The sequence below is a fragment of the Neofelis nebulosa genome, chromosome 17 (assembly GCF_028018385.1).
Source record: "Neofelis nebulosa isolate mNeoNeb1 chromosome 17, mNeoNeb1.pri, whole genome shotgun sequence".
Taxonomy (NCBI): Eukaryota; Metazoa; Chordata; class Mammalia; order Carnivora; family Felidae; genus Neofelis; species Neofelis nebulosa.
The window spans coordinates 34,433,563-34,452,093 of record NC_080798.1 but is presented as its reverse complement, the minus strand read 5'-3'; the positions used below and the strand labels follow the sequence as shown (position 1 = coordinate 34,452,093).

Below are 18,531 nucleotides of genomic sequence, written 5' to 3'. Positions count from 1 at the left end.
AAAATATTATGATATGAAACAATATAATTATAAATCGAAATCTATGAATTATAATAACTTACAAATACAATTATTTGAAATAATAATATGAGTACAATTTTTAAAAATGTTTATTTATTTTGAGAGAGAGAGAAAGAGAGAATGCAAGCAGGAGAGGGACAGAGACGGAGGGAGAAAGAGAGAATCCCAAGCAGGCTCTGCACTGTCAGCACAGAGCCTAATGCAAGACTCAATCTCATGAACTGTGAGATCAGGACCTGAGCCAAAAGCAAGAGTCAGACACTTGACTGAGCTACCCAGGTGCCCCTAAAATTCAATTTTAAAAGCAACAATCTTCTAAGTAACCCCTGGCCCACCCTCCAATGACCTCCAAGGGTCTATCTAACCTGGAGGTCCCAGGATCCAGTGGGAACCCCTCCCCGGCAACCTAGCCACCCTCCACCCAGCCAGGGCACACATGGAGGGGCCTCACCTCAATCCACCTGCCATCATTCTCTGTAAAGAGGACACAGAAGGGGTCAGACTTGGAGGTGACATCCCGGTCCAGCAGGTTCTGGCCACTCACTGACAGTTCCACCTTGCACACACAATACTGGGAGCCCATGGGGGCCGCCCCCGCTGCTGGGGCGCCCCCACCAGGGATGTAGGCCATAGGGGTTGTCGGTGCTGGCAGCAGTTCCTGGCAGTCTGGGCGGGGAGAGAGGTGGGGGTCAGAGAGGGCACAGACATCCGCTCTCCCACCCTACCCCGAGGCGGTGTCACCAACCTGACCCTTCCAGATGCAGGTAGAGACGGAAGGAAAGGTGTGTGCATGGGATAACACAAGCAAAAGCTTGACCGAAGGAGAATGAAGAAAAACGGGTCCTTAGCAGGCATGTTTAGTTTGAAGGTATTATCTGTGCTGGTCAATTGTTACACACACAAGTCCAAGGTGCCCCTGCCAAATCAGCGACAGATCACAGTGGACGTGGGCACCTAAAATATTCATTTTGCCAGGAAAACCTAGGCTTCTCCTGAGCAATTAACAGTTTGGAATCGTGTGGCTACCGTGGGGCTTATCATTGCTCAGGTTTCCCTCATTGCTTTGGCCACTAGGAAGCTCACTTCTGATTACTTATCCAAAACTCGACTTTGTTCATTGCAGTCTTGTTCATCTTGTATCCTGGGCCTATGCACAGGGACTGAGGCACAAGGAGGCACTTAGTGTATGCTTGTTGAATAAAAAAGAGGAACGAGTGTCTAAATCAGTGAATGGACAAACCCTCCACATGGCTCAGATTCTGCCTGAGTTGGTCATTATTCCCAACATAGAACTCTTCCGCTCGTACGTGACTTCCCCAGATTCCATGCCCAGGGCCTTATGTACCCTTCCACTGTCACAGCTAATTACTGGCATTTGCTTACGTTAAGCAGTTCTGTTTTCCAGCAAGCGCAAAGTGTTCATTTGGAGCAAGGGAAGAGAAACCCATCTCGGGGGTGGAGGGGAGCTTTGGGTTCCGCCCATAACAAGGCCCTGCGGACAAGCCATCTGGCTCTCTGTGCCTCAGTTTCCACTTCTACCCACGAGACATCAAGATACAGCCTTGCCGAACTCCTGTGGTCAGGTCTCTTCCACTGGCTCGTGTGTAGTTAACACAAGCTCTGACCCCATGTGGATGAGGCCTTGACTAATATTTCAGCCCCTCCCTGCTGAGTGAGTAACCAGCCCTGTACTCACCCAGGGGGGAGAGGTAAGAGAAGGGTGTTCCCTCGGGGGGGGACGCAAACCCGACTTACTTACTCACAGTGTTGACCACAAGCTGGGCACATGATCTGCACAATGTTTCTAATTCTCATTCAGTCTTGTGGGTCAGGGACTAATATCACCCTGTTTTCCAGACAAGGACCCCGAGGCTCATTCATCCACTCTAGAGTGTTTACTGAGCATCTACTAGGTCCCAAGAACCAAGCCAGGACTGGGATCCCGCAGTAAAAAGGCTGCCCAGTCTCAGCCCTCCCAGCCTGGCTGACGGCTCGGGGACAGCAGCCAGGTCCTGGGGGTACTGGGGCTTTGTTCTGAGTGATGGAAGTCTCAGAGGGTTTTAAGCAGAGAGGTGACATGACCTGATGTGTGTTTGGAAAAGCTGGCTCCAGCCCCTGTGGGGAGGAGGGGATGTTAGGCTAGGAGAGGCAGCAGGGGGGCTGGCGAGGAGGCTGCTGTCATCCAGGGAGGAGGAACCAAAGCACGCCCACCTGTCTCCCTCTGACCCCAGCCATAGCCCGCTCCCTGAGCCCCAGCCTCTGGCTGGGCAGATGCCCCAGTCTACGGGAGGCCCAGGCCAATGTGGGGCTGGCACCAGAGGCCCCTCTCCCTCTGCAGACACAGCGAGCCCCGGGCATGCCTGGGAGGATCCGGACAGTGGCAAAGCCAGTCCTCAGCCCTCTCCCTCCCACCGTCTGTCCCGACAACCTCATCATAATCACGCGAGCCCGGAGCGTCAGGGCAGCACTGCAATTTGCCTGCAGGATTTATTCTTGTCGTGTAAAAATTAGTTTCCACTGGAGGGGCCGGAGAACTGCATTCACTCTCCCCGCGTGCAGCTGGGTGGCCTTCCACGTGGGGGCGGGGTGAGCAAATCCTCGACCCAGTCAGGAGGGCGGAGGGGATAGGGACGTCCAAAAGGGACACCTTGCCGTGCGGCTGGGAGAACACCTGTTTGTGCTCACAGCCACCCTGAGGTGGGGTGGGTCACAAGAGTCACCCCCATTTTACAGATGAGGAAGCTGAGGCCCAGAGAACAGAGGTCACCTGCCCAAGGTCTCACAGCCAGGTAACCACAGAGGCAGGGTATAAGCTGGGTCTCTGGCCTCCCCAGGCCAATCTGCGTGCTTCTGGCCGGGGTAGGGGTGCTGCTGAGCGTGGTAAGGAACTAGGACCTGGGTGGGGACAGAGGGGAGTCGGCCAGGCAGAGGGAACCCCAGTTCCTCTGGAGTCGCACTGTCTGCACTTCTGGGGTCATCACTGAGGGGGTGGGTTCCAGTTTACCCGCCTCCTCTGCACCTCACGGGCCCCCTTCATGACACGCTGGACGGCCCCACAAGGGCCACCTGTCCCCTGCTGCCAAGTCAGAGGCATCTATTTTCCTCCTGAGGGGTGTCAGGACGCACGCCAAGGCTGACACACTTTCTGTGCATGTACACACGTGTGTGGTCACACACACGCACATGTACGCACGCCCCAGACCAACACAGGCAAAGGCACGTAGGCCTATGAACACCGTGGGGCCGCTTCTCCCCTGCCCTCCCCCAGTCCGAGCCACTGTCGTCACTCCAGTGTCCCTTCGCTGTCCTCCTGCCCCACACCGGCTCTGGCCTGGTGGAGGGCATGGCAGGGAGGGCCAGGTCACAGGGGAGGGTCAGGCTGGGCCGAGCTCCTCGGACTCCACCGTGACTCCACCTGGTCTAGCTGGCAGGCCCTGGCTAGAGCGAGCAAGGGGTGGGCAGGGCAGGGGCACGTCTCCCCCAGCCAGGGCTAGGTTCCCCCGTCCCCAACTCACCCTCTGGCTGGAAGCTTCTGGATCCCCGAAATGGGGAGCACATGATGTCCGGAGTTGGGGCAGGCGAGGGTCAGAGTGGGCCCCTCTGTGCCAGCCCGGCAGCGGGCAGGCGGGCCGGACCCTGAGGCCTGACGCAACGGAAAAAGAAATCACAGCTTATGCTGGGCCAGGCCCCCTCCCCTCCTACTCCAGCAAGAGGGCAGGCGGGCAAGGTGTCATTAAGGGAGGGCTGGGCCTGCCACTCGCATCTGGGCGAAATGGAAACCTCCCTGATGCAGCACCCGCCCCACAGGTCATTTGAGGTTACGGGCTGCACAGGGGGCATGGGGAGCCAGGCAGGGCCTGCTCGCAGATGGTCCCGATTCTTGGCCCAGATGGGCACGGGCCTTCTAGGGCGACCGGATCCCCAGGGAAGGAGCTGGAAGCCGGGGATAATACAAAACTAGTAGCTGCTTTTATGGATGGGTCGGCTGAGGCAAAGAGAAGGCAGGGCTTGGGGATTCCCATTCAGTCATTTCACAAACGTTCCCTGAGTGCCCTGCGATGAAGAGTAACAAATGAACAAGACACAGAGGCCTTGGTCCCCACAGGCTCTAGTGGCCCCAGCTAACACATCTTGCCCTTCGGGGAGGACAGGACAGGATTTGGAGACGCTGGCGCTGAACCATAGATCTAGAACATTATGGTCTTAGCCAGAAACCTAGGAACCCATCATCCTTGACCTCTCTCTTTCCTTCCCCCCGCCCCCCGCCACTACCCATATCCCCCTGCTGTGTAGATTCCACCTCAAGATGCAGCGAGCGATGTCCTTATCACTCCCTCCCCCCCTTCCGCTGCCTTGGCCCAGCCAGACCGCCATCATCTCAAGCCCAGCCATGCACTGGTCCCTGACAGATCTCCCGGAGCAACGAGGAGCCAGAGTGAGTCTTTACACATGCAAATCAGAGGCTACCACAGTTCTACCTAAAAATCTTCCAGTGGCTTCGCCTTCCAGGCCACACCAAACCCAAATTCTCTCCAGGTTTATAGGGCCCTGCTTGACCTGACCCCATCTCATGCCACCCTCCCCCTCCCCCTGTCTGTCCCAGCAACACGGGCTTCCTCCTGCTCTGCAAACAGATCAAACTCTCTTCTACCTCAGGGCCTTTGCATTTGCTATTCCCTCTGCCAGATGTGCTTTTCTTCACAGGATGGGTCTTAGTTGTCAGAGGCCTTCCCTGGTCACTTGAGCTAATGCAATTTCTGTCTCAACACAATCACAACCACACTGTTCCCTTCACAGATCATTGTAATGTGCAGTCACTTTACTTGTCTATTTGCCTGTGTATTGTCTGTCTGGCCCCCTAGAACATAACCTCCACGAGGGAGGGATCATTCCCACTTCTCTAGCACCTAGGGCGGCCTCTGCACATACCGAGTGCTGAATAAATGCTTGCCAATGAATAAGGGAGGGAGAGAACCCACCAGACAGGCTCTTTAATCTCCAGCCCCAGAGAAATCACAACCACGTCTCCCTGACATACATCACGAATATCACAAAGCCATTACTCAAACCCTGGAGCCTCAAGATTACTCTAAGAGGCCAGCAGGAGAGGGCCTCATATCCCACTTCGCAAGAGTGGAAACTGAGGCCCAAGAAGGGGCAGTGGTTTTTCTAAAATAGGGAAGGATGATGCTGAGGTCGAAGGCCACCTTGCCTGACTCTATCCTTTCACCCACTATTGGCTCCAGTGGTTCAGGACCCAGGGGCTGGGCTGTGCGCCTCACTCACTGCAGGGAGGAGATGGTGAGGCCAGAAGGGTTCCCAACTCAGAGATGGGCAGGGACAAGGAGACACCGAGAGGCAGGCACAGGGAGATGGGCAGTAGGGGTGGGGGAGGCAGACAGCTGAGCTGGAGACCTGGAGAGCCAGCTGGGGAAAAGAGGGGATAGAAGGGAAGGGAAGGGCTGACCGAGGTGCTCAGGGAGGCAGCAGCCCCCACCCCAGAGTCTCAAGTGGTGGGGACGACGGGGCAAGTGTAACAATGGGACGGCCTATCAGGACTTCTGGTGGGGGGATCACGTGCTGCATGAAAACGCATCTTCAACTTGATATTTAGAAGATGGAAAAGAAATTCTGTTTTTGGTGCCAACTGTGCAACAAAAATGCTCTACAAAGTCTTGTTAGTGGTAGTAACAAGGACAGGGGCTCAGTCCTCTGATCAGTACCCCCAACAGTTAAGAGCACAGATGCTGGACTCAGAATGCCTGACTTTCAATCCCTGGCTCTGCCATTTATCTGCTGTGTGACCCTGAGCAAGTTACGTAACGTCTCTGGTCTCAGTTTCCCCCTCTACAAAATGGCAGACGGTGAGAGTGCTCCCGGGGGGTATTGCAAGGAATAAGTGCAGTAAAGCACTTAGAATGACAGTTTGCAGCTTGTGGTATTATCAGCAATTCTTGATGGCTGGGGGACGCAGGGCAGATCAAAACCCCAGGAGATACGTGAAGTTTGCGGATTATGTAAAGGGGACAAAGAGTTCAAACTGGTTGAGAAATACGGCCCTAGGTTCCCCTTAACTGGAAGACACAGTGCTGGGATACCAGTGGAGAGCAAGGTGGTGGGTGGGGGGCCAGGGAGTGGATAACGGATTCAGACCCCATACGGTGCATCCTTCAGGGCCTCTGGGTCCTTATCCATGCAGCAAACCCCACTCAGTGGGATTTAATCACTGACCACAAAGGTTCCAGAGGCGATGGCCCTAGGCTCTCATGGCTCCCCGTATTTTTCCCAGATGGGCCACTTCAGCATCTCCTGGGAGCTTGGTAGAAATGCAGCATCCTGGGGGTGCCTGAGTGGCTCAATTGGTTGAGTGTTTGACTTTGGCTCAGGTCATGATCTCGGGGTTTGTGAGTTCAAACCCCACGTCAGGCTCTGTGCTGACAATGCAGAGCCTGGAGCCTGCTTCGGATTCTGTGTCTTCCTCTCTCTCTGCCCTTCTGCTGCTTCCACTCTGTCTATCTCTCTCTCAAAAATAAATAAAACATTAAAAAATTGATACACATACACACACACACACACACACACACACACACACACACACACACATATAAAGAAATGCAGCATCCTGGGCCTCACCAGACCTGCTCAGTCAGAATCCCTAGAGTGGCACTTAGCAACCTGTGTTTTAACAGCACTCCTGATGATTCTGCGGTGGGCTAAAGTACACACAGACACCAGGGGGGTTGCCAGGTGGGCATCTTGCTAAAATGCAGATTCTGATTCAGCAGGTCTGGGGAGAGACCTCCATGTCTGCATTTCTTGTTTTATTATGATTATTATTTTTTTGTTTTTTAATGTGTATTCATCTTAGAGAGAGAGAGACAGAGGCAAAGACAGAGAGACAGAGGGTGAGTCGGGAGGGGCAGAGAGAGAGAATTCAAAGCAGGCTCCGGGCTCTGAGCTGTCGGCACAGAGACCAACACGGGGCTCGAACTCACGAACCGTGAAGTCAGACGCTTAACTGACTAAGCCACTCAGGCGCTCCATAATATCTGCATTTCTAACAAGCTCCCAGGTGATGCTGAGGCCACCTATCTGAGCCTGAGCTCCTAGATCAGAGGTTGCAATATGGCCACCCAATGGCTGACCATGTGTCAGGGGTGGCTCTGCTTAGCCCACGCTCGGCAGTATCTGGTCCTCATACAAGGACTGTCAGCCTCACACACGGAGTCTGCAGGCCAGGTCTCTGCAGATCTCTGAGTTTGCGATGTTTGATCTAGAGGGTGACACTGTGAGCTGGAACCCTTGGCTAACCAGATGCCTGGTCCCCACTGGCCCCAATGGCTGCACTGGTTGAACTTCTGGGGTCAGATCATGTCTCAAATATGTCTAGATCTAAGTTGCTCCTTCGCCCCATTTCCTAGATGAGAAGATCCAGAAAGACAGATGGTAGCTGTATTAGGCTTCCCCAAAGAAAACAGAACAAATGGGATATCTATATATATAGAAAGGGATTTCTTTTAAAGAATTGGCTCATGCAACTGTGGGGGCTGGCAAATTCTAAATCTGTAGGACAAGACGGAAAGCTGGGAATTCAGGTCAGAGGTGATGTGGCAGTCTTGAGTTCAAGATCCACAGGACAGGACAGGACAGGCAGACTAGAAACTAGGCAAGATTTCTATGTTTCAGTATTTTTTTAAAAAATGACTTACCCCCAACATGGGGCTCAAACTCAGAACCCCAAGATCAAGAGTTGCATGCTGGGGCACCTGGGTGGCTCAGCTGGGTAAGCATCCGACTTCGGCTCAGGTCATGATCTCACAGTTCGTGGGTTCAAGCCCCACGTCGGGCTCTGTGCTGACAGCTCAGAGCCTGCAACTTGCTTCGGATTCCGTGTCTCCCTCTCTCTCTGCCCCTCTCCCACTCACACTCTATCTCTCTCTCTCAAAAATAAACATTAAAACAATTTTAAAAAAAACAAAGAGTTGAGCCAGGTGCCAGCTGTGTGCCCCTCTATGTTGGAGTCTTGGGGCTGAATTCCTTCTTCTTGGAGAAACTTCTTCTTTACTCTTATAAAAGACCTTCAATTGATTGGACGAGACCCACCCACATAATGGAGGGTAATCTGCTTTAATAAAAGTCCACTGATTTAAATGTTAATCAGATCTAAAACAATACCTAGACAGCAACATCAGACTGGTGTTTTAACCAAACAACTGGTCACCAGAGCCTAGTCAAGTTGACACATAAAATTAACCATCACTACAAACTTCAGCCTCTGGGAGACCTGCCATGGGGAAGAAAAACAGGGTGCTGGGGCTGGAGTTCTGGGCCAGCCCTTCCTAGATGTAGGAGATGGGTGGGCCTGCTCCCACCCTGTCAGCTGGAAGGGAAGAGAGGAGGTGAGTGTGGCTGTGCTGATGGAGAGATAATAATAAAATGAGAGTAATAATAATGTCCGCCCCAGACCCTGTGCCCAATACCTTATGGGCTTAAACTTCTACGGCTTCACAGCATCCTTAAGCAAGAGGTTAGGATCACCCCCATTCTCCAGATGAGCAAAATGAGGCTTGGAAGGATCTACAATCCAGAGCCTCTGCTAAGATGACTCTGGATAAGCTCGGTCCTTCCGAATCTTAGTTTTCTTATCCATCAAACAGAAAGTAAAAAAGGCCTAACACACTGTAAGTGCTGGCTCACAATGAGGAAGACCTCTCCGTGGCTCTGGGCCGTTCTCTGGACGACATCCAAGCCCCTCCCCCGCCCCGACAGAGCCCCTCCCACTTCCGGCTCCAGCTGTGGTGTCCACCACACAGAGGGCCTGGAGCGCCCTTCCCCCTTGTTTACTTTGCTTTTTCATTCTTCCAGCTCAGCAAAACCAAAAGCAAGTGATACTGCTGTGCCCCCTCCCACCGCCCCACCGCCCCTCCCAGGATGGCCAAAAGGAAAAAGGCTGACAATACCAAGTGGTGACTGGGGCGTGGAGCACCTGGAACTCTCATGCTGCCAAAGGGTGTGTGCCCGGGACGACCGCCTTGGAGGGACGTTTGGCAGGGTCTACCTAAGCTACGCGACGGAGCCCCTGTGATGAGCCAGCAATGCCCCACAGAAACATGCACCTGTGTTCACCAAAGGACCCCCCCCCCGGCCCCCCCCTCCGCCCCGCCCCGCCCCGCACTGACTTTCACGGCAGCACTATTTACGGTAGTTCCAGACTGGATGCACCCTGAACTCCCCTCATCAGGAGAAGGGATAAAGAAATGTGAACACCCACGCAGTAGACTATACTGCTGGGGGCACGAGGGCAGAACGAGGGTGCCAATGATCCGGACGGGTCTCACGAACACGCTGAATGGAGAAGAGCAGACATAAAGGAGCGCATGGTCCTGTCTGATTTCATTTATACGAAGTTAAATGCAGGCCAAACGGATCTGTGCTGCTGGAAGTCAGGAGGGAGGGGTGCTTGTGACCCGAAGGGGGCACCAGGGGGCTTCGGTGATGGTCACATTTCTCTTCCTTGACCGGCTGCTGCTGACAAATGCTCTGGTGTGTGGACAGTCACGGAGTTGTACGTGTGGGATGTCTGCTCTATTTTGTATGTTTTATAATGTGATAAGATTCGAGGACTCCTCTACGAAGCCCCTCCTGAGCCCCTGGTCTGGGGGGGTGGGCACTGACATTGTCACCATATTGTAAGTACTGGCTTAGGAGATGTCACCGTCCTTTGTTGAAAGTGAGGAAGAGCGAAAAGGTGAAGGGGGACTACAGATTCTCAGAATTCCAGGGCTGGTGAAGTCTGGGATTTCAGAATCACCAGTCCCCTGAATCCCTGAGCCGAAAGGCTTTTGGTTTATCTGGTCCCACCTTCCCAGGCATACACCAACCCCAACATCCCACAGCCCCAGTTCTCTGAGTTGGGCGGTGGGGGGCGGGGGGCGGTCCAGCCCCAAGCTGCTCATACCCCTGGGCCCTTCCTGCAAACCCCTGCCAGGGACAGCCCCCAGAGTGGGCGGGGCTGGCTCCGAGGTGCGAGGTGAAGGGGGCATCTCGACACAAATCCACAAATCGCCTCTCTACCTTAGCTAGGCTCCCGGCTGCTATACTCAGAAGACACCGCACTCCCAACAGGCAGCCGGGCCATTATGGGGATAAATATAGATGCAGACAGCACAGCGTGGAAGCTGCAGCAGGGGTCTGACACCCCTGGGGTCCCCAGCTTCCATCAGACCACACCCAGGGGAGGCTATTCTCTGCAGCCCCCACCTAATCACTAAGCTCTGGCCCCTGGGGAAGGGGGCCTCCCTTGGGACCCCGAGGCCCCTGGTTCAGCTCAATCTTGGTCCAAAGGGCTTGGCCCCGTGTCTCCCCAGCCTATCCCTCGAGGGGCTGCTGCCGCAGGCTGCACGGTGGCCTCCAGCCCACCCCCCACCCCTCTGGGAGTCAGGAGTCAAGGCCTGCTTCTGCCACCTCCTCCCTCCTAGGCCTCAGCTCCTTCATCAGCAAAGTGGAGCAGGTGATGGCCTGCCCTCCCACCTCCCAGGAGGCGCGACAGAGGACGGGTGTAGATATACTCTGGGATACAGAAAGTACTTCGGGAACTCGGGAGTGGGTCTGGCCAAGCTCGGAGGGTGGACCAAGCTAATGGAGGGTGGAGGGCATGGTGACAGTGAACACCAGCCAAAGTCATTCCAACCTGGCTTCATTTGTAGGGGGCTGTGCGGCAGCCTGAGGGACGGAAGCCGCCCTCGGCCTTGCCCTGTGGTGCCCATGCCTACCTGGGAACTACCACGGGGAGACTAGAGACAGGGGTGCCCAAAAAGTGTGTTTTTGGAATTCTTCCAAGTTCCTTCCCCTCTCTGTGCCTCAGTTTCCCTGCCTGTGAAGAGCCTGGGCTCCTTCCAGCCTTGAGGAGTCTCTAAATACCCCTCAGTCTTTCCTGGGCTGCTCTGAGCCTCAGCCCCAAGCTCCCACCCAAAATCTCTGGACTGATGGGCCCTGAAAGTCATCGGGGCTCACCCAGTACCGAATCCCCTCGTGGGTTCCCGCATGGGGGTTAGACCTCTGCTCACCCCTCCGCATGTGGGGCTCTCCCTACTCTTTGTTAACGGTGTCTTACAGTTCCAGTAGCTTTTATGCTGCCCAGCCCACACCCTGCCACACTGAAGGGGTGCCCCCTGCCCCTCCTCAGCCAGACAGCGCGGAGGGGTGTCTGTGAGCCAGACAGCAGGTGCTACTTCAGGCCCAGGCCCTTCTCAGCAAGTCCTCCTGGTCAAGGACACTGCCATCTGTTCTTCAGCTCTGGGTCCCAGCTCCCAGGAAGTCCTCCCTGAGGAGAAGTAAACAGTAGCATGCACTGGGCGTGCCTGGCCCTGCCCCGAGGTTGACAGCATTCTGTTTAGGCCTCCCTGCAATCCCAGGACATGTGCCCTCTTACTGGCATCCCATTTTACTGATCGGAGAACCGAGGCACAAAGAGGTTATGTAGAGGTTAGAGGTTGAATTATGTTCCCCCCAAAGCTAAGTTGAAATCCTACCCTCCTAATTCCTCAGAATGTGATCTTATCTGGAAATACAGGAGCTGCAGATGTGACTAGTTAAGATGAGGTCATACAGGGGTAGGACTGGCTGTTAATCCAACGCGACTGGTGTCCTTATGAGAGGGACCGTATGAAGACGCTGAGGGAAGGAGACAGAGATCAGTGTGATGTCCCCAGAAGCCTGAAGAGGCAAGGAAACACACCTCCCCTAGAGCCTTTAGAGGAACATGGCCCTGCCCACACCTTGAATTTGGACTTCTGGCCTCCGAAACAGAATATACTTCTGTGATTTTGAGCCGTCCGGTTTTGGGTTCTTTGTTATAGCAGCGCTAGGAAACGAATACACTGCCCAAGGTCATCCAGCTGGTCCATGGCAAATCAGAGCGTGACATCAGGCAGCTGGGCTCCCTATGTGCACGCTGCAAAGTGCACCCCTTCCTGAGGGGCCGCGGGGTGACTTGGAAAGATTGCTGGGGCCCAAAGGAGGGAGAGGTTGAATGGCGTCTTCTGCTGGGAGCTGAGCATGCTCTCTCCTGCATCATGGGGAGGGGAGAGCAGGGATACAGTCGGCAAACCAGATGCCCCCAGCTCCCGACAAGAGCCACCGAAAGGAGAAAGAGAGCTGGGTCATAAGGAGAATGGGCTCTTGGAACACACGAAGCATGTTCCCAACGCAAGGCTTTTGCATGTGCTGTTTCCTCGGTCTGGGGCACGCCTCCCTCTTTCATTCAAAAATATCCACTGAGCACCTGCTGGGCACCAGGCGCGGCTGGGATACAGCCATGAACCAGAGACTAAGGCCCTGGATTAGCATGCCAGCTTGAATGTCACCACCTCCTGCTCTAGAGGCCTCCCTGAGCCTCACACACTGCACTCCCCCATCATTCACTCTACCTTGCTTTATTCTCTTTGGGGCATTTTCCACTACCTGAAGTCTTTCTGTCTCCTTGTCATTTGCTGGCCTCTCTCTGTCCCCCCGCCCATTCCACTCTGAGCTCCCTAGCCGCGCTCCCAGCTTCAGCACAGCCCCAGGCCCAGAGGAGCTGCTCAGTAAACATTTGTTGAGTGACGACAGGTGGCCACACAATGACTGGAAGGTGGGACCCAAAGCCACAGGTGGAAGAGGAATGACTCCATACACTGCCCTCTTCAGTTTACAAGCCCTTTCAAAGCTGCCTAAAGAACCCCATGAAGAGAGCAGTGGGGGCAGCTCGTGGTCTAAGAGTCCCACTTCCTAGACAACGAAGTGGAGGTCAGAGGGGTTAAGAGACGTGGCCCAGGTCACACGGGGAATGGGGACTCTCCCCAGTACACCTCAGCCCCCTGAGTGGGCAGCCCATGGCAGCAGCTGCCACCTCAGTCTCCTCCAGCCCCGGGTCCTTCAGTGCCAGGCAAATCCCACCTTCTCCAGACTCGTACATTTCCCTCCTCCATCAGCAAGGCCACTGCCCTGTGCCGGTCTCCCAGCACTTAGCAGGGAGAGCAGGGCTCCCTCCAGAGACCCGAGAGGGCAAGCTTATGACTCCTCGGGGCTCCATCAGCCAGCATCACAGAGTCCTTTAACAGGAGGCTACAGTGCGGGGCAGCCCCAGTCATTTATCTTCTCTAAGTGCAGGGAAAGGGCCCTGGACAAGATGGACGCTATCCTCGCCTGTTCGTGGCGCTGACACTCTTTGGGAAGGGGGGCAGATAATAAGGTGATACACAAATGAATAAATAAGATGAGTGTAGAAGGTGGCTAACGCCCGAGAAAAATTAAGCAAGGTGATACATAGTGAGTGAGCAAGTAGCAGCTAATTAGCCTCATCTCAGACCCCAAAGGAAGAAGGTGAGGACAGAGCTAGGAGAGAAACTCTCCAGGACACTGAAGAGCACAGTCCACTTGACCCCACCATGGGAGCAGAGGCCGGGTGGCTCAATGAGGGGAGAGGGCACTGGGCTGACAAGGAGAAGGCGCCTTAGACCCCCACGCAGTTCTGAGGCAGTGCAGGACCTCAGGAAGCCATGACCCCCCTTAGGACCCCATATTCTCCCTCTGGACAGTGGGGGTGGGACATGACTGTCCCCTTCTCCTGTTGTTGGCTGCCAAGATCCTAGGGTGACCCAGCCTCCTGGCTCCCAAGGAGCCCATCCTGTATCCTGCAGAGGGCTGAGCAGGAGGGGAGGGAATCCTGTTCCCTTTCTGAGGCCAATTCTCCAAGGGAGAGGGGGCTGGGTTCTTGAAATGATTGGTCCCGATTCAGCAGCTCCTGTAAGGGTTAGAGGGGGACAGAGGGAAGGAGACTTCAGCAGCAGGCAGACGGGGCCCTGGCTCTGGGCTGGGGGCTTCTCAGTAGGGGATGTTTCCTGCCCCCAATGCTTCCTGCTCTGACAGGAGCTTTTCTGTCACTCCTCAGAGCCCTGTGGGCTAGCCCAAGGTGCACAGGGGGGCAACCCTTTTGCATCCAGCATCCCTCATGATGTTCTCTTTGGGAGAACCTTCCTACTCAGGACCCTGCACCTTGAACAGTCCAGAAGTCTGACATTTGGCTTCTGAGGCTCCTCTCTCCAGGGAGGAGGTGGGAGAAGGAGGAGCAGGCTGGCCTGAGCAAATCCCAGAAGGAATCCTAAATGCAGCTGCCCTCACCGGGATTATGGATATTCCCAGGAATAACGATGCTCACAGTTACCAGTCACTGAGTGCTTACCACCAGACCAGTCAAAATGCTGGCATGTGAGCCCTTTGTCACCTAATTTAATCCTCACAACTACCTTTAAATAAATACACAACCACCCTAAAAGATCACAAAGCTATACAGCGTATTGTTCTCACTACTTTACAGGTATAGAAACAGAGGCTCTACTCCCAGCCCTCTTATGTACCTGAGTTTTTCATTTTCATGGCCCCTGGGAGGGGAGGGGTCCCTTGAAACACCACACTTGCCATTCATGAAGTGCACCCCACTTTGCAGAACCCCTGTCCCCTGGTTCCAGCCTCCCAGCAGCCCTAGAAACGGGAATGTGTCATAGTTTGCTTCATTTTACAGATGGAAAAAGCCCCAAGCCCAGTGAATGACAAGGCACACAGACAGGAAGTGGCAGAGGGCAAGGAGAACCCAAGTGTCCACATTCCCAGCCCCTGGTTCTTTCCATGGAGAAACCTGCCTGAGTGACCGCGTGCCTGGGGCCAAAGCAGTGCTCACTGGGCCCTGTGCCAGAGGGATTGTAATAAAACCACTCCTTTATGTCTTCATGTTTGCACCCAGCCTCCAGGCACACAGGTCCTTGACAATTAGCCCATTTTACAGATAAGCACCAGGTCAGAGAAGAGGAAGGGCCCCCAGCCCGCCACCGGGTGGGCATTCAGCCCCAGGTCTCCCCAAGCTGGCCACAGACAGGTTGCAACCGCTGAAGGGTACAAAGGGGTTCCCACGTCCACACCAATTACTGAAGCTGTGGGTGCGCCAAGGAACAGAAAAAGCCCTCCATCCATGGATGACAGCCCACACTCCTAGGCAAGCAAAAACTAAGGGCACACAAAACAAAGGGCAGCTCACATTCTCCCAGATCCCTTGAGGGTGTCACTTCCCAAAATACGCAACAGGGCTGGGAGAATCACAGACATCAGGATGAACCCTCAACTGGCTACCAGAGCCCTGGGTTCCAGTTCCACTTGTGCTCTTGGGCAAATCACAGTCCCCTTTGAAGGAGCCCCTTCCCAAAGGCCTTGTCCAAGGAGGGGGGCAGAGGTCGGGGCTGGGATGGGATGGGATGGGAAGAGGGGAGTAAGACACCTCTATTCTCAGAAAAACAGGGCTGCGAGAAACGGAAAGGAAGGAGTCTTGCTCTCTCTCCCATGTCCCCCCACCCACCCCCCTTAACCACACAGGTGCCAGACAGCTTTTGCGAAAAAACTAGTTTGCAAACACACTTCGACTTCTGGGAAGCTGCCCAGCTCCACGCCCTCCCTTCGTAGCCTCTTCCTGGGCTGGGAGCTGGCTCTCCGGCAGTACGCTGGGGCGGGGGCGGGGTGGGTGGGGGATATGGAGGTTGAGAGCAGGTTGCGGCGCTGGGGGGCGGGGGGTGGCCAGGGGCCAGGGACCAGCCCGACCTCAAGTCTTCGGCAGCTGGGACTTCGGCAGCGGGGACTCTACCTTTCCGGACGCTCCCAGGCTCCAGGGAGGAGGTAGGAGAGTCCCTACACAGCTGGGCTCGGACACCGAGGGGCACCACCCTCCTCCAGCACCCTTTCCTCTTTCCCCCACGGTGGTCCGGGCGCAGCCGGAGCGCCCCCGCGTGGCCGGGTCGCAGCTGAGTCACCCAAAGGCCAGAGGCTGGGTGCGCGCGGGTGGCGGGGGCTTGGGGTGTCACGGCCCCCGAGGCGGAACCCAGCCTCCTTCCAACCCGCCACCGGCTCCAGAAGCCGAGCCGAAAGGCCGAACTTAGCGTTCGCGCCAGGGCGCCCCGCCCGCCCCTGGCCCGCCCGGGCCCCACTCACCACGGGTCCCGCGGGCGCCGCCGCCCTCACGGCGTGGTCGCCGCTGCCGCTGCCCGCGCTCCGGGCCGCCGGGGCATCCCGGGGCGCTCCTCTGCTTGGCGGGGCCCGCGGGCGCGGGACGGGCTCAGGGCGCTGCCCGCGCGGCCCTGGCCAGCTCGCGTGCGCTCCCAGCCGCCTGGGGTCCAGTGCTCCTCCCGGGCGGGCGGGCGGCGGCGGCGGCGGCTCGGGCTCCTCCCTCCGGCCGAGAGGGGGCGGGGGTGGGGAGGCGAGGCGGGCGCTTCCTGGAGGGGCGAGCGCTCCCCACGGGCGGAGCGGGGGAGCTGTCCCGCCCGCCGTCCGCGGCTCGGATCCCGCGGCTGGCGCGCCCTGGCGCTCCGGGCTCTCGGCGCCGCGGGGGCCGGAACCCGAGGGTCCGAACGCTCGAGGCCGGAATCCGAGGGTCCGAACGCTCGAGGCCGGAATCCGAGGGTCCGAACGTTCCAGGCTGGGACTCCGCGGATCGGAACGCCTCTGGTTCGCACCCTCCCGGGCCGGTGCTGCCGGAGTCGCGGACACCTCCGAGTTCCGAGCACCGTGCGCTCAGGGCCGCGGACGCGGGAACCGAGGGGTGGGCTCAGCCCGGGCCTTCGGGGCCCCAGTTCGCCGCCTGCGGCCTCGACCCCGAGGGCCCCGCGCTGCGCCCTCGGGGGACACACCACAGGGCTAGGTTCTGGGCCGTACTGAGCAGCACTAGGACCGCAGTGTCGTCTCCCCCGCCCCCCAGTAAAAGAGCTCGGCATTTTCTTGTCGCCAGGCACTGGGAAGATGACACATATTTCTCAGAAAGGATAAGATAAAGAGTTTGAACAGTGCCTGGGGCTAGTTAGCGGGAGGATAATTAAGAGGGGGCTTGAGGCCCTGGCACCGACTCCCCCCTTTCTGCGAAGGCCATCTTTTCCCTAGAAGAAGCACCGATTCTTAAGAAATGCATCTGTCGCCGGGAGCTCCTGCTGCAGGTCACTCAACGGTATTTATGTGCACCCCCCCCCTCCCATTCAGTGTCTCAGACAGCTGAGCCTCATTTAACCAGATTGTGGGAGATCTCACGGCCACATCCAAAGCCCTTGGCCCTACAGCTCAAGGACTGGGCGACTGAGAGTTAACGCATTGCGCTTGGGTTGTGGGTTTTCCATTCCGGGTAGGAGAGGGTTAACTAGGAGACTCGAGCTAGAGCCTGTGAACCTCCCTCCAGTCTGAGTCACAGGCACTTTGCAGCCTTAGAGGGGCATCCACCGAAAAACACCAGGGCTCTGAGCTTTGTTCTCTGCCTGCCTGTCCCCCCACCCCCACCCCCACCCCCATCCATCCTTCTTTTCTCCCAGCTCTCCTCATCTTTCCTCCACCAAAGTCCTCAAAGCCCTCAGCCCAGCTGTGGGGCAAACCAATCTATAGGCATTCTTAGACCAAGCTCCAGCCCCACCTCCCCCAGGAAGCCTTTCCTGATTGATCTGGCCCCCAGATTCCCTTTCCTCTCCTTGCCCCAGAGCCACAGGAGAGACAGGCACTGGGACAGACAATGGTGAACCCAAGCAGAGTCCCTCCCCTGAAGTTGCAATCGTATTATTGTGTGAAAAGTGCAAAGGTTGGAGGTGGGGTGGCATAGAAGACCCAACTCAGTGTGGAAATCAGGCTTCCTCTAGAAGCCCTGAAGGATGAGGTATGTGGGCCTACCCAGGGTGAAGAAGATACTGGATCCCTGGCCTAATGGACAGAATACAAAGGCCAGGGATCAGAGCAATTCCACTCCTAGGAATTTACCCGAAGGAAATGAAAGCATATGTCCACGCAAAAACTCATACACAAAGGTTCATTGCAGCATGGTTCAGAATAGCCAAAAAGTGGAGATGACTCAAATGCCCATTAACGGATGAATGGATAAACAAAATGTGGCCTGTCCACACAATGGAATATTATTCAGCCATAGAAAGGTAAATATGAACGGACTTTGAAAACATTATAGTAAATGAAAGCAGCCAGTCATTAAAGATCACATATTGTATGATTCCATTTATATGAAATGTCCACACTAGACAAATCCACAGAGACAGAAGGCAGCCTAGTGGCTGTCTAGGCCTGGGAGGAGACTAGGGAGTAATTGTTATTACTATGGGATTTCTTGGGGGCGGTGATTAAAAATGCTCTGAAATTATAGTGATGGTTGAACAACTGTAGGTATACTCAAACCATTCACTTGTATACCCTTAAAGGGGTAAATGTTATATCTCAACAAAGCTGTCTAAAAGAAAGTCAGGGATTAGGAGAAGCCAGAGGTCAGGGTGCCTGGGTGGCTTAGTCGGTTGAGCGTCCGACTTCGGCTCAGGCCATGATCCCATGGGGTTCGTGAGTTCAGGCCCCGCACCGGGCTTGCCGCTGTTAGTGCAGAGCCTGCTTCGAATCCTCTATCTCCCTCTCTCTCTGCCCCCGCCAAAAATAAATAAGCATTTTTTAAAAAGAGGAGAG

General features: G+C 55.7%; 1 protein-coding gene across 13 annotated transcripts in view; it reads right to left on the bottom strand.

The window, feature by feature from the left end:
- CPNE2 (copine 2) overlaps positions 1–16,260 on the bottom strand; it is a 47,003-nt gene extending 30,743 nt beyond the window's left edge. For 4 of the 13 annotated variants that reach the window (XM_058709214.1, XM_058709213.1, XM_058709212.1 and 1 more), the window contains exons 1-2: positions 16,033–16,260; positions 473–687 (exon numbers count right to left, since the gene is read on the bottom strand). In XM_058709214.1, coding sequence (XP_058565197.1) covers positions 473–652 — 180 coding nt within the window. In that variant the 5' untranslated portion in view covers positions 653–687; positions 16,033–16,260. Of the gene's footprint in view, positions 1–472; positions 688–15,688; positions 15,707–16,032 lie in introns of those variants that run through there. The other 9 variants (XR_009256206.1, XR_009256205.1, XR_009256207.1 and 6 more) reach the window with 7 other exon arrangements.
- Positions 16,261–18,531: the final 2,271 nt, after the last annotated feature.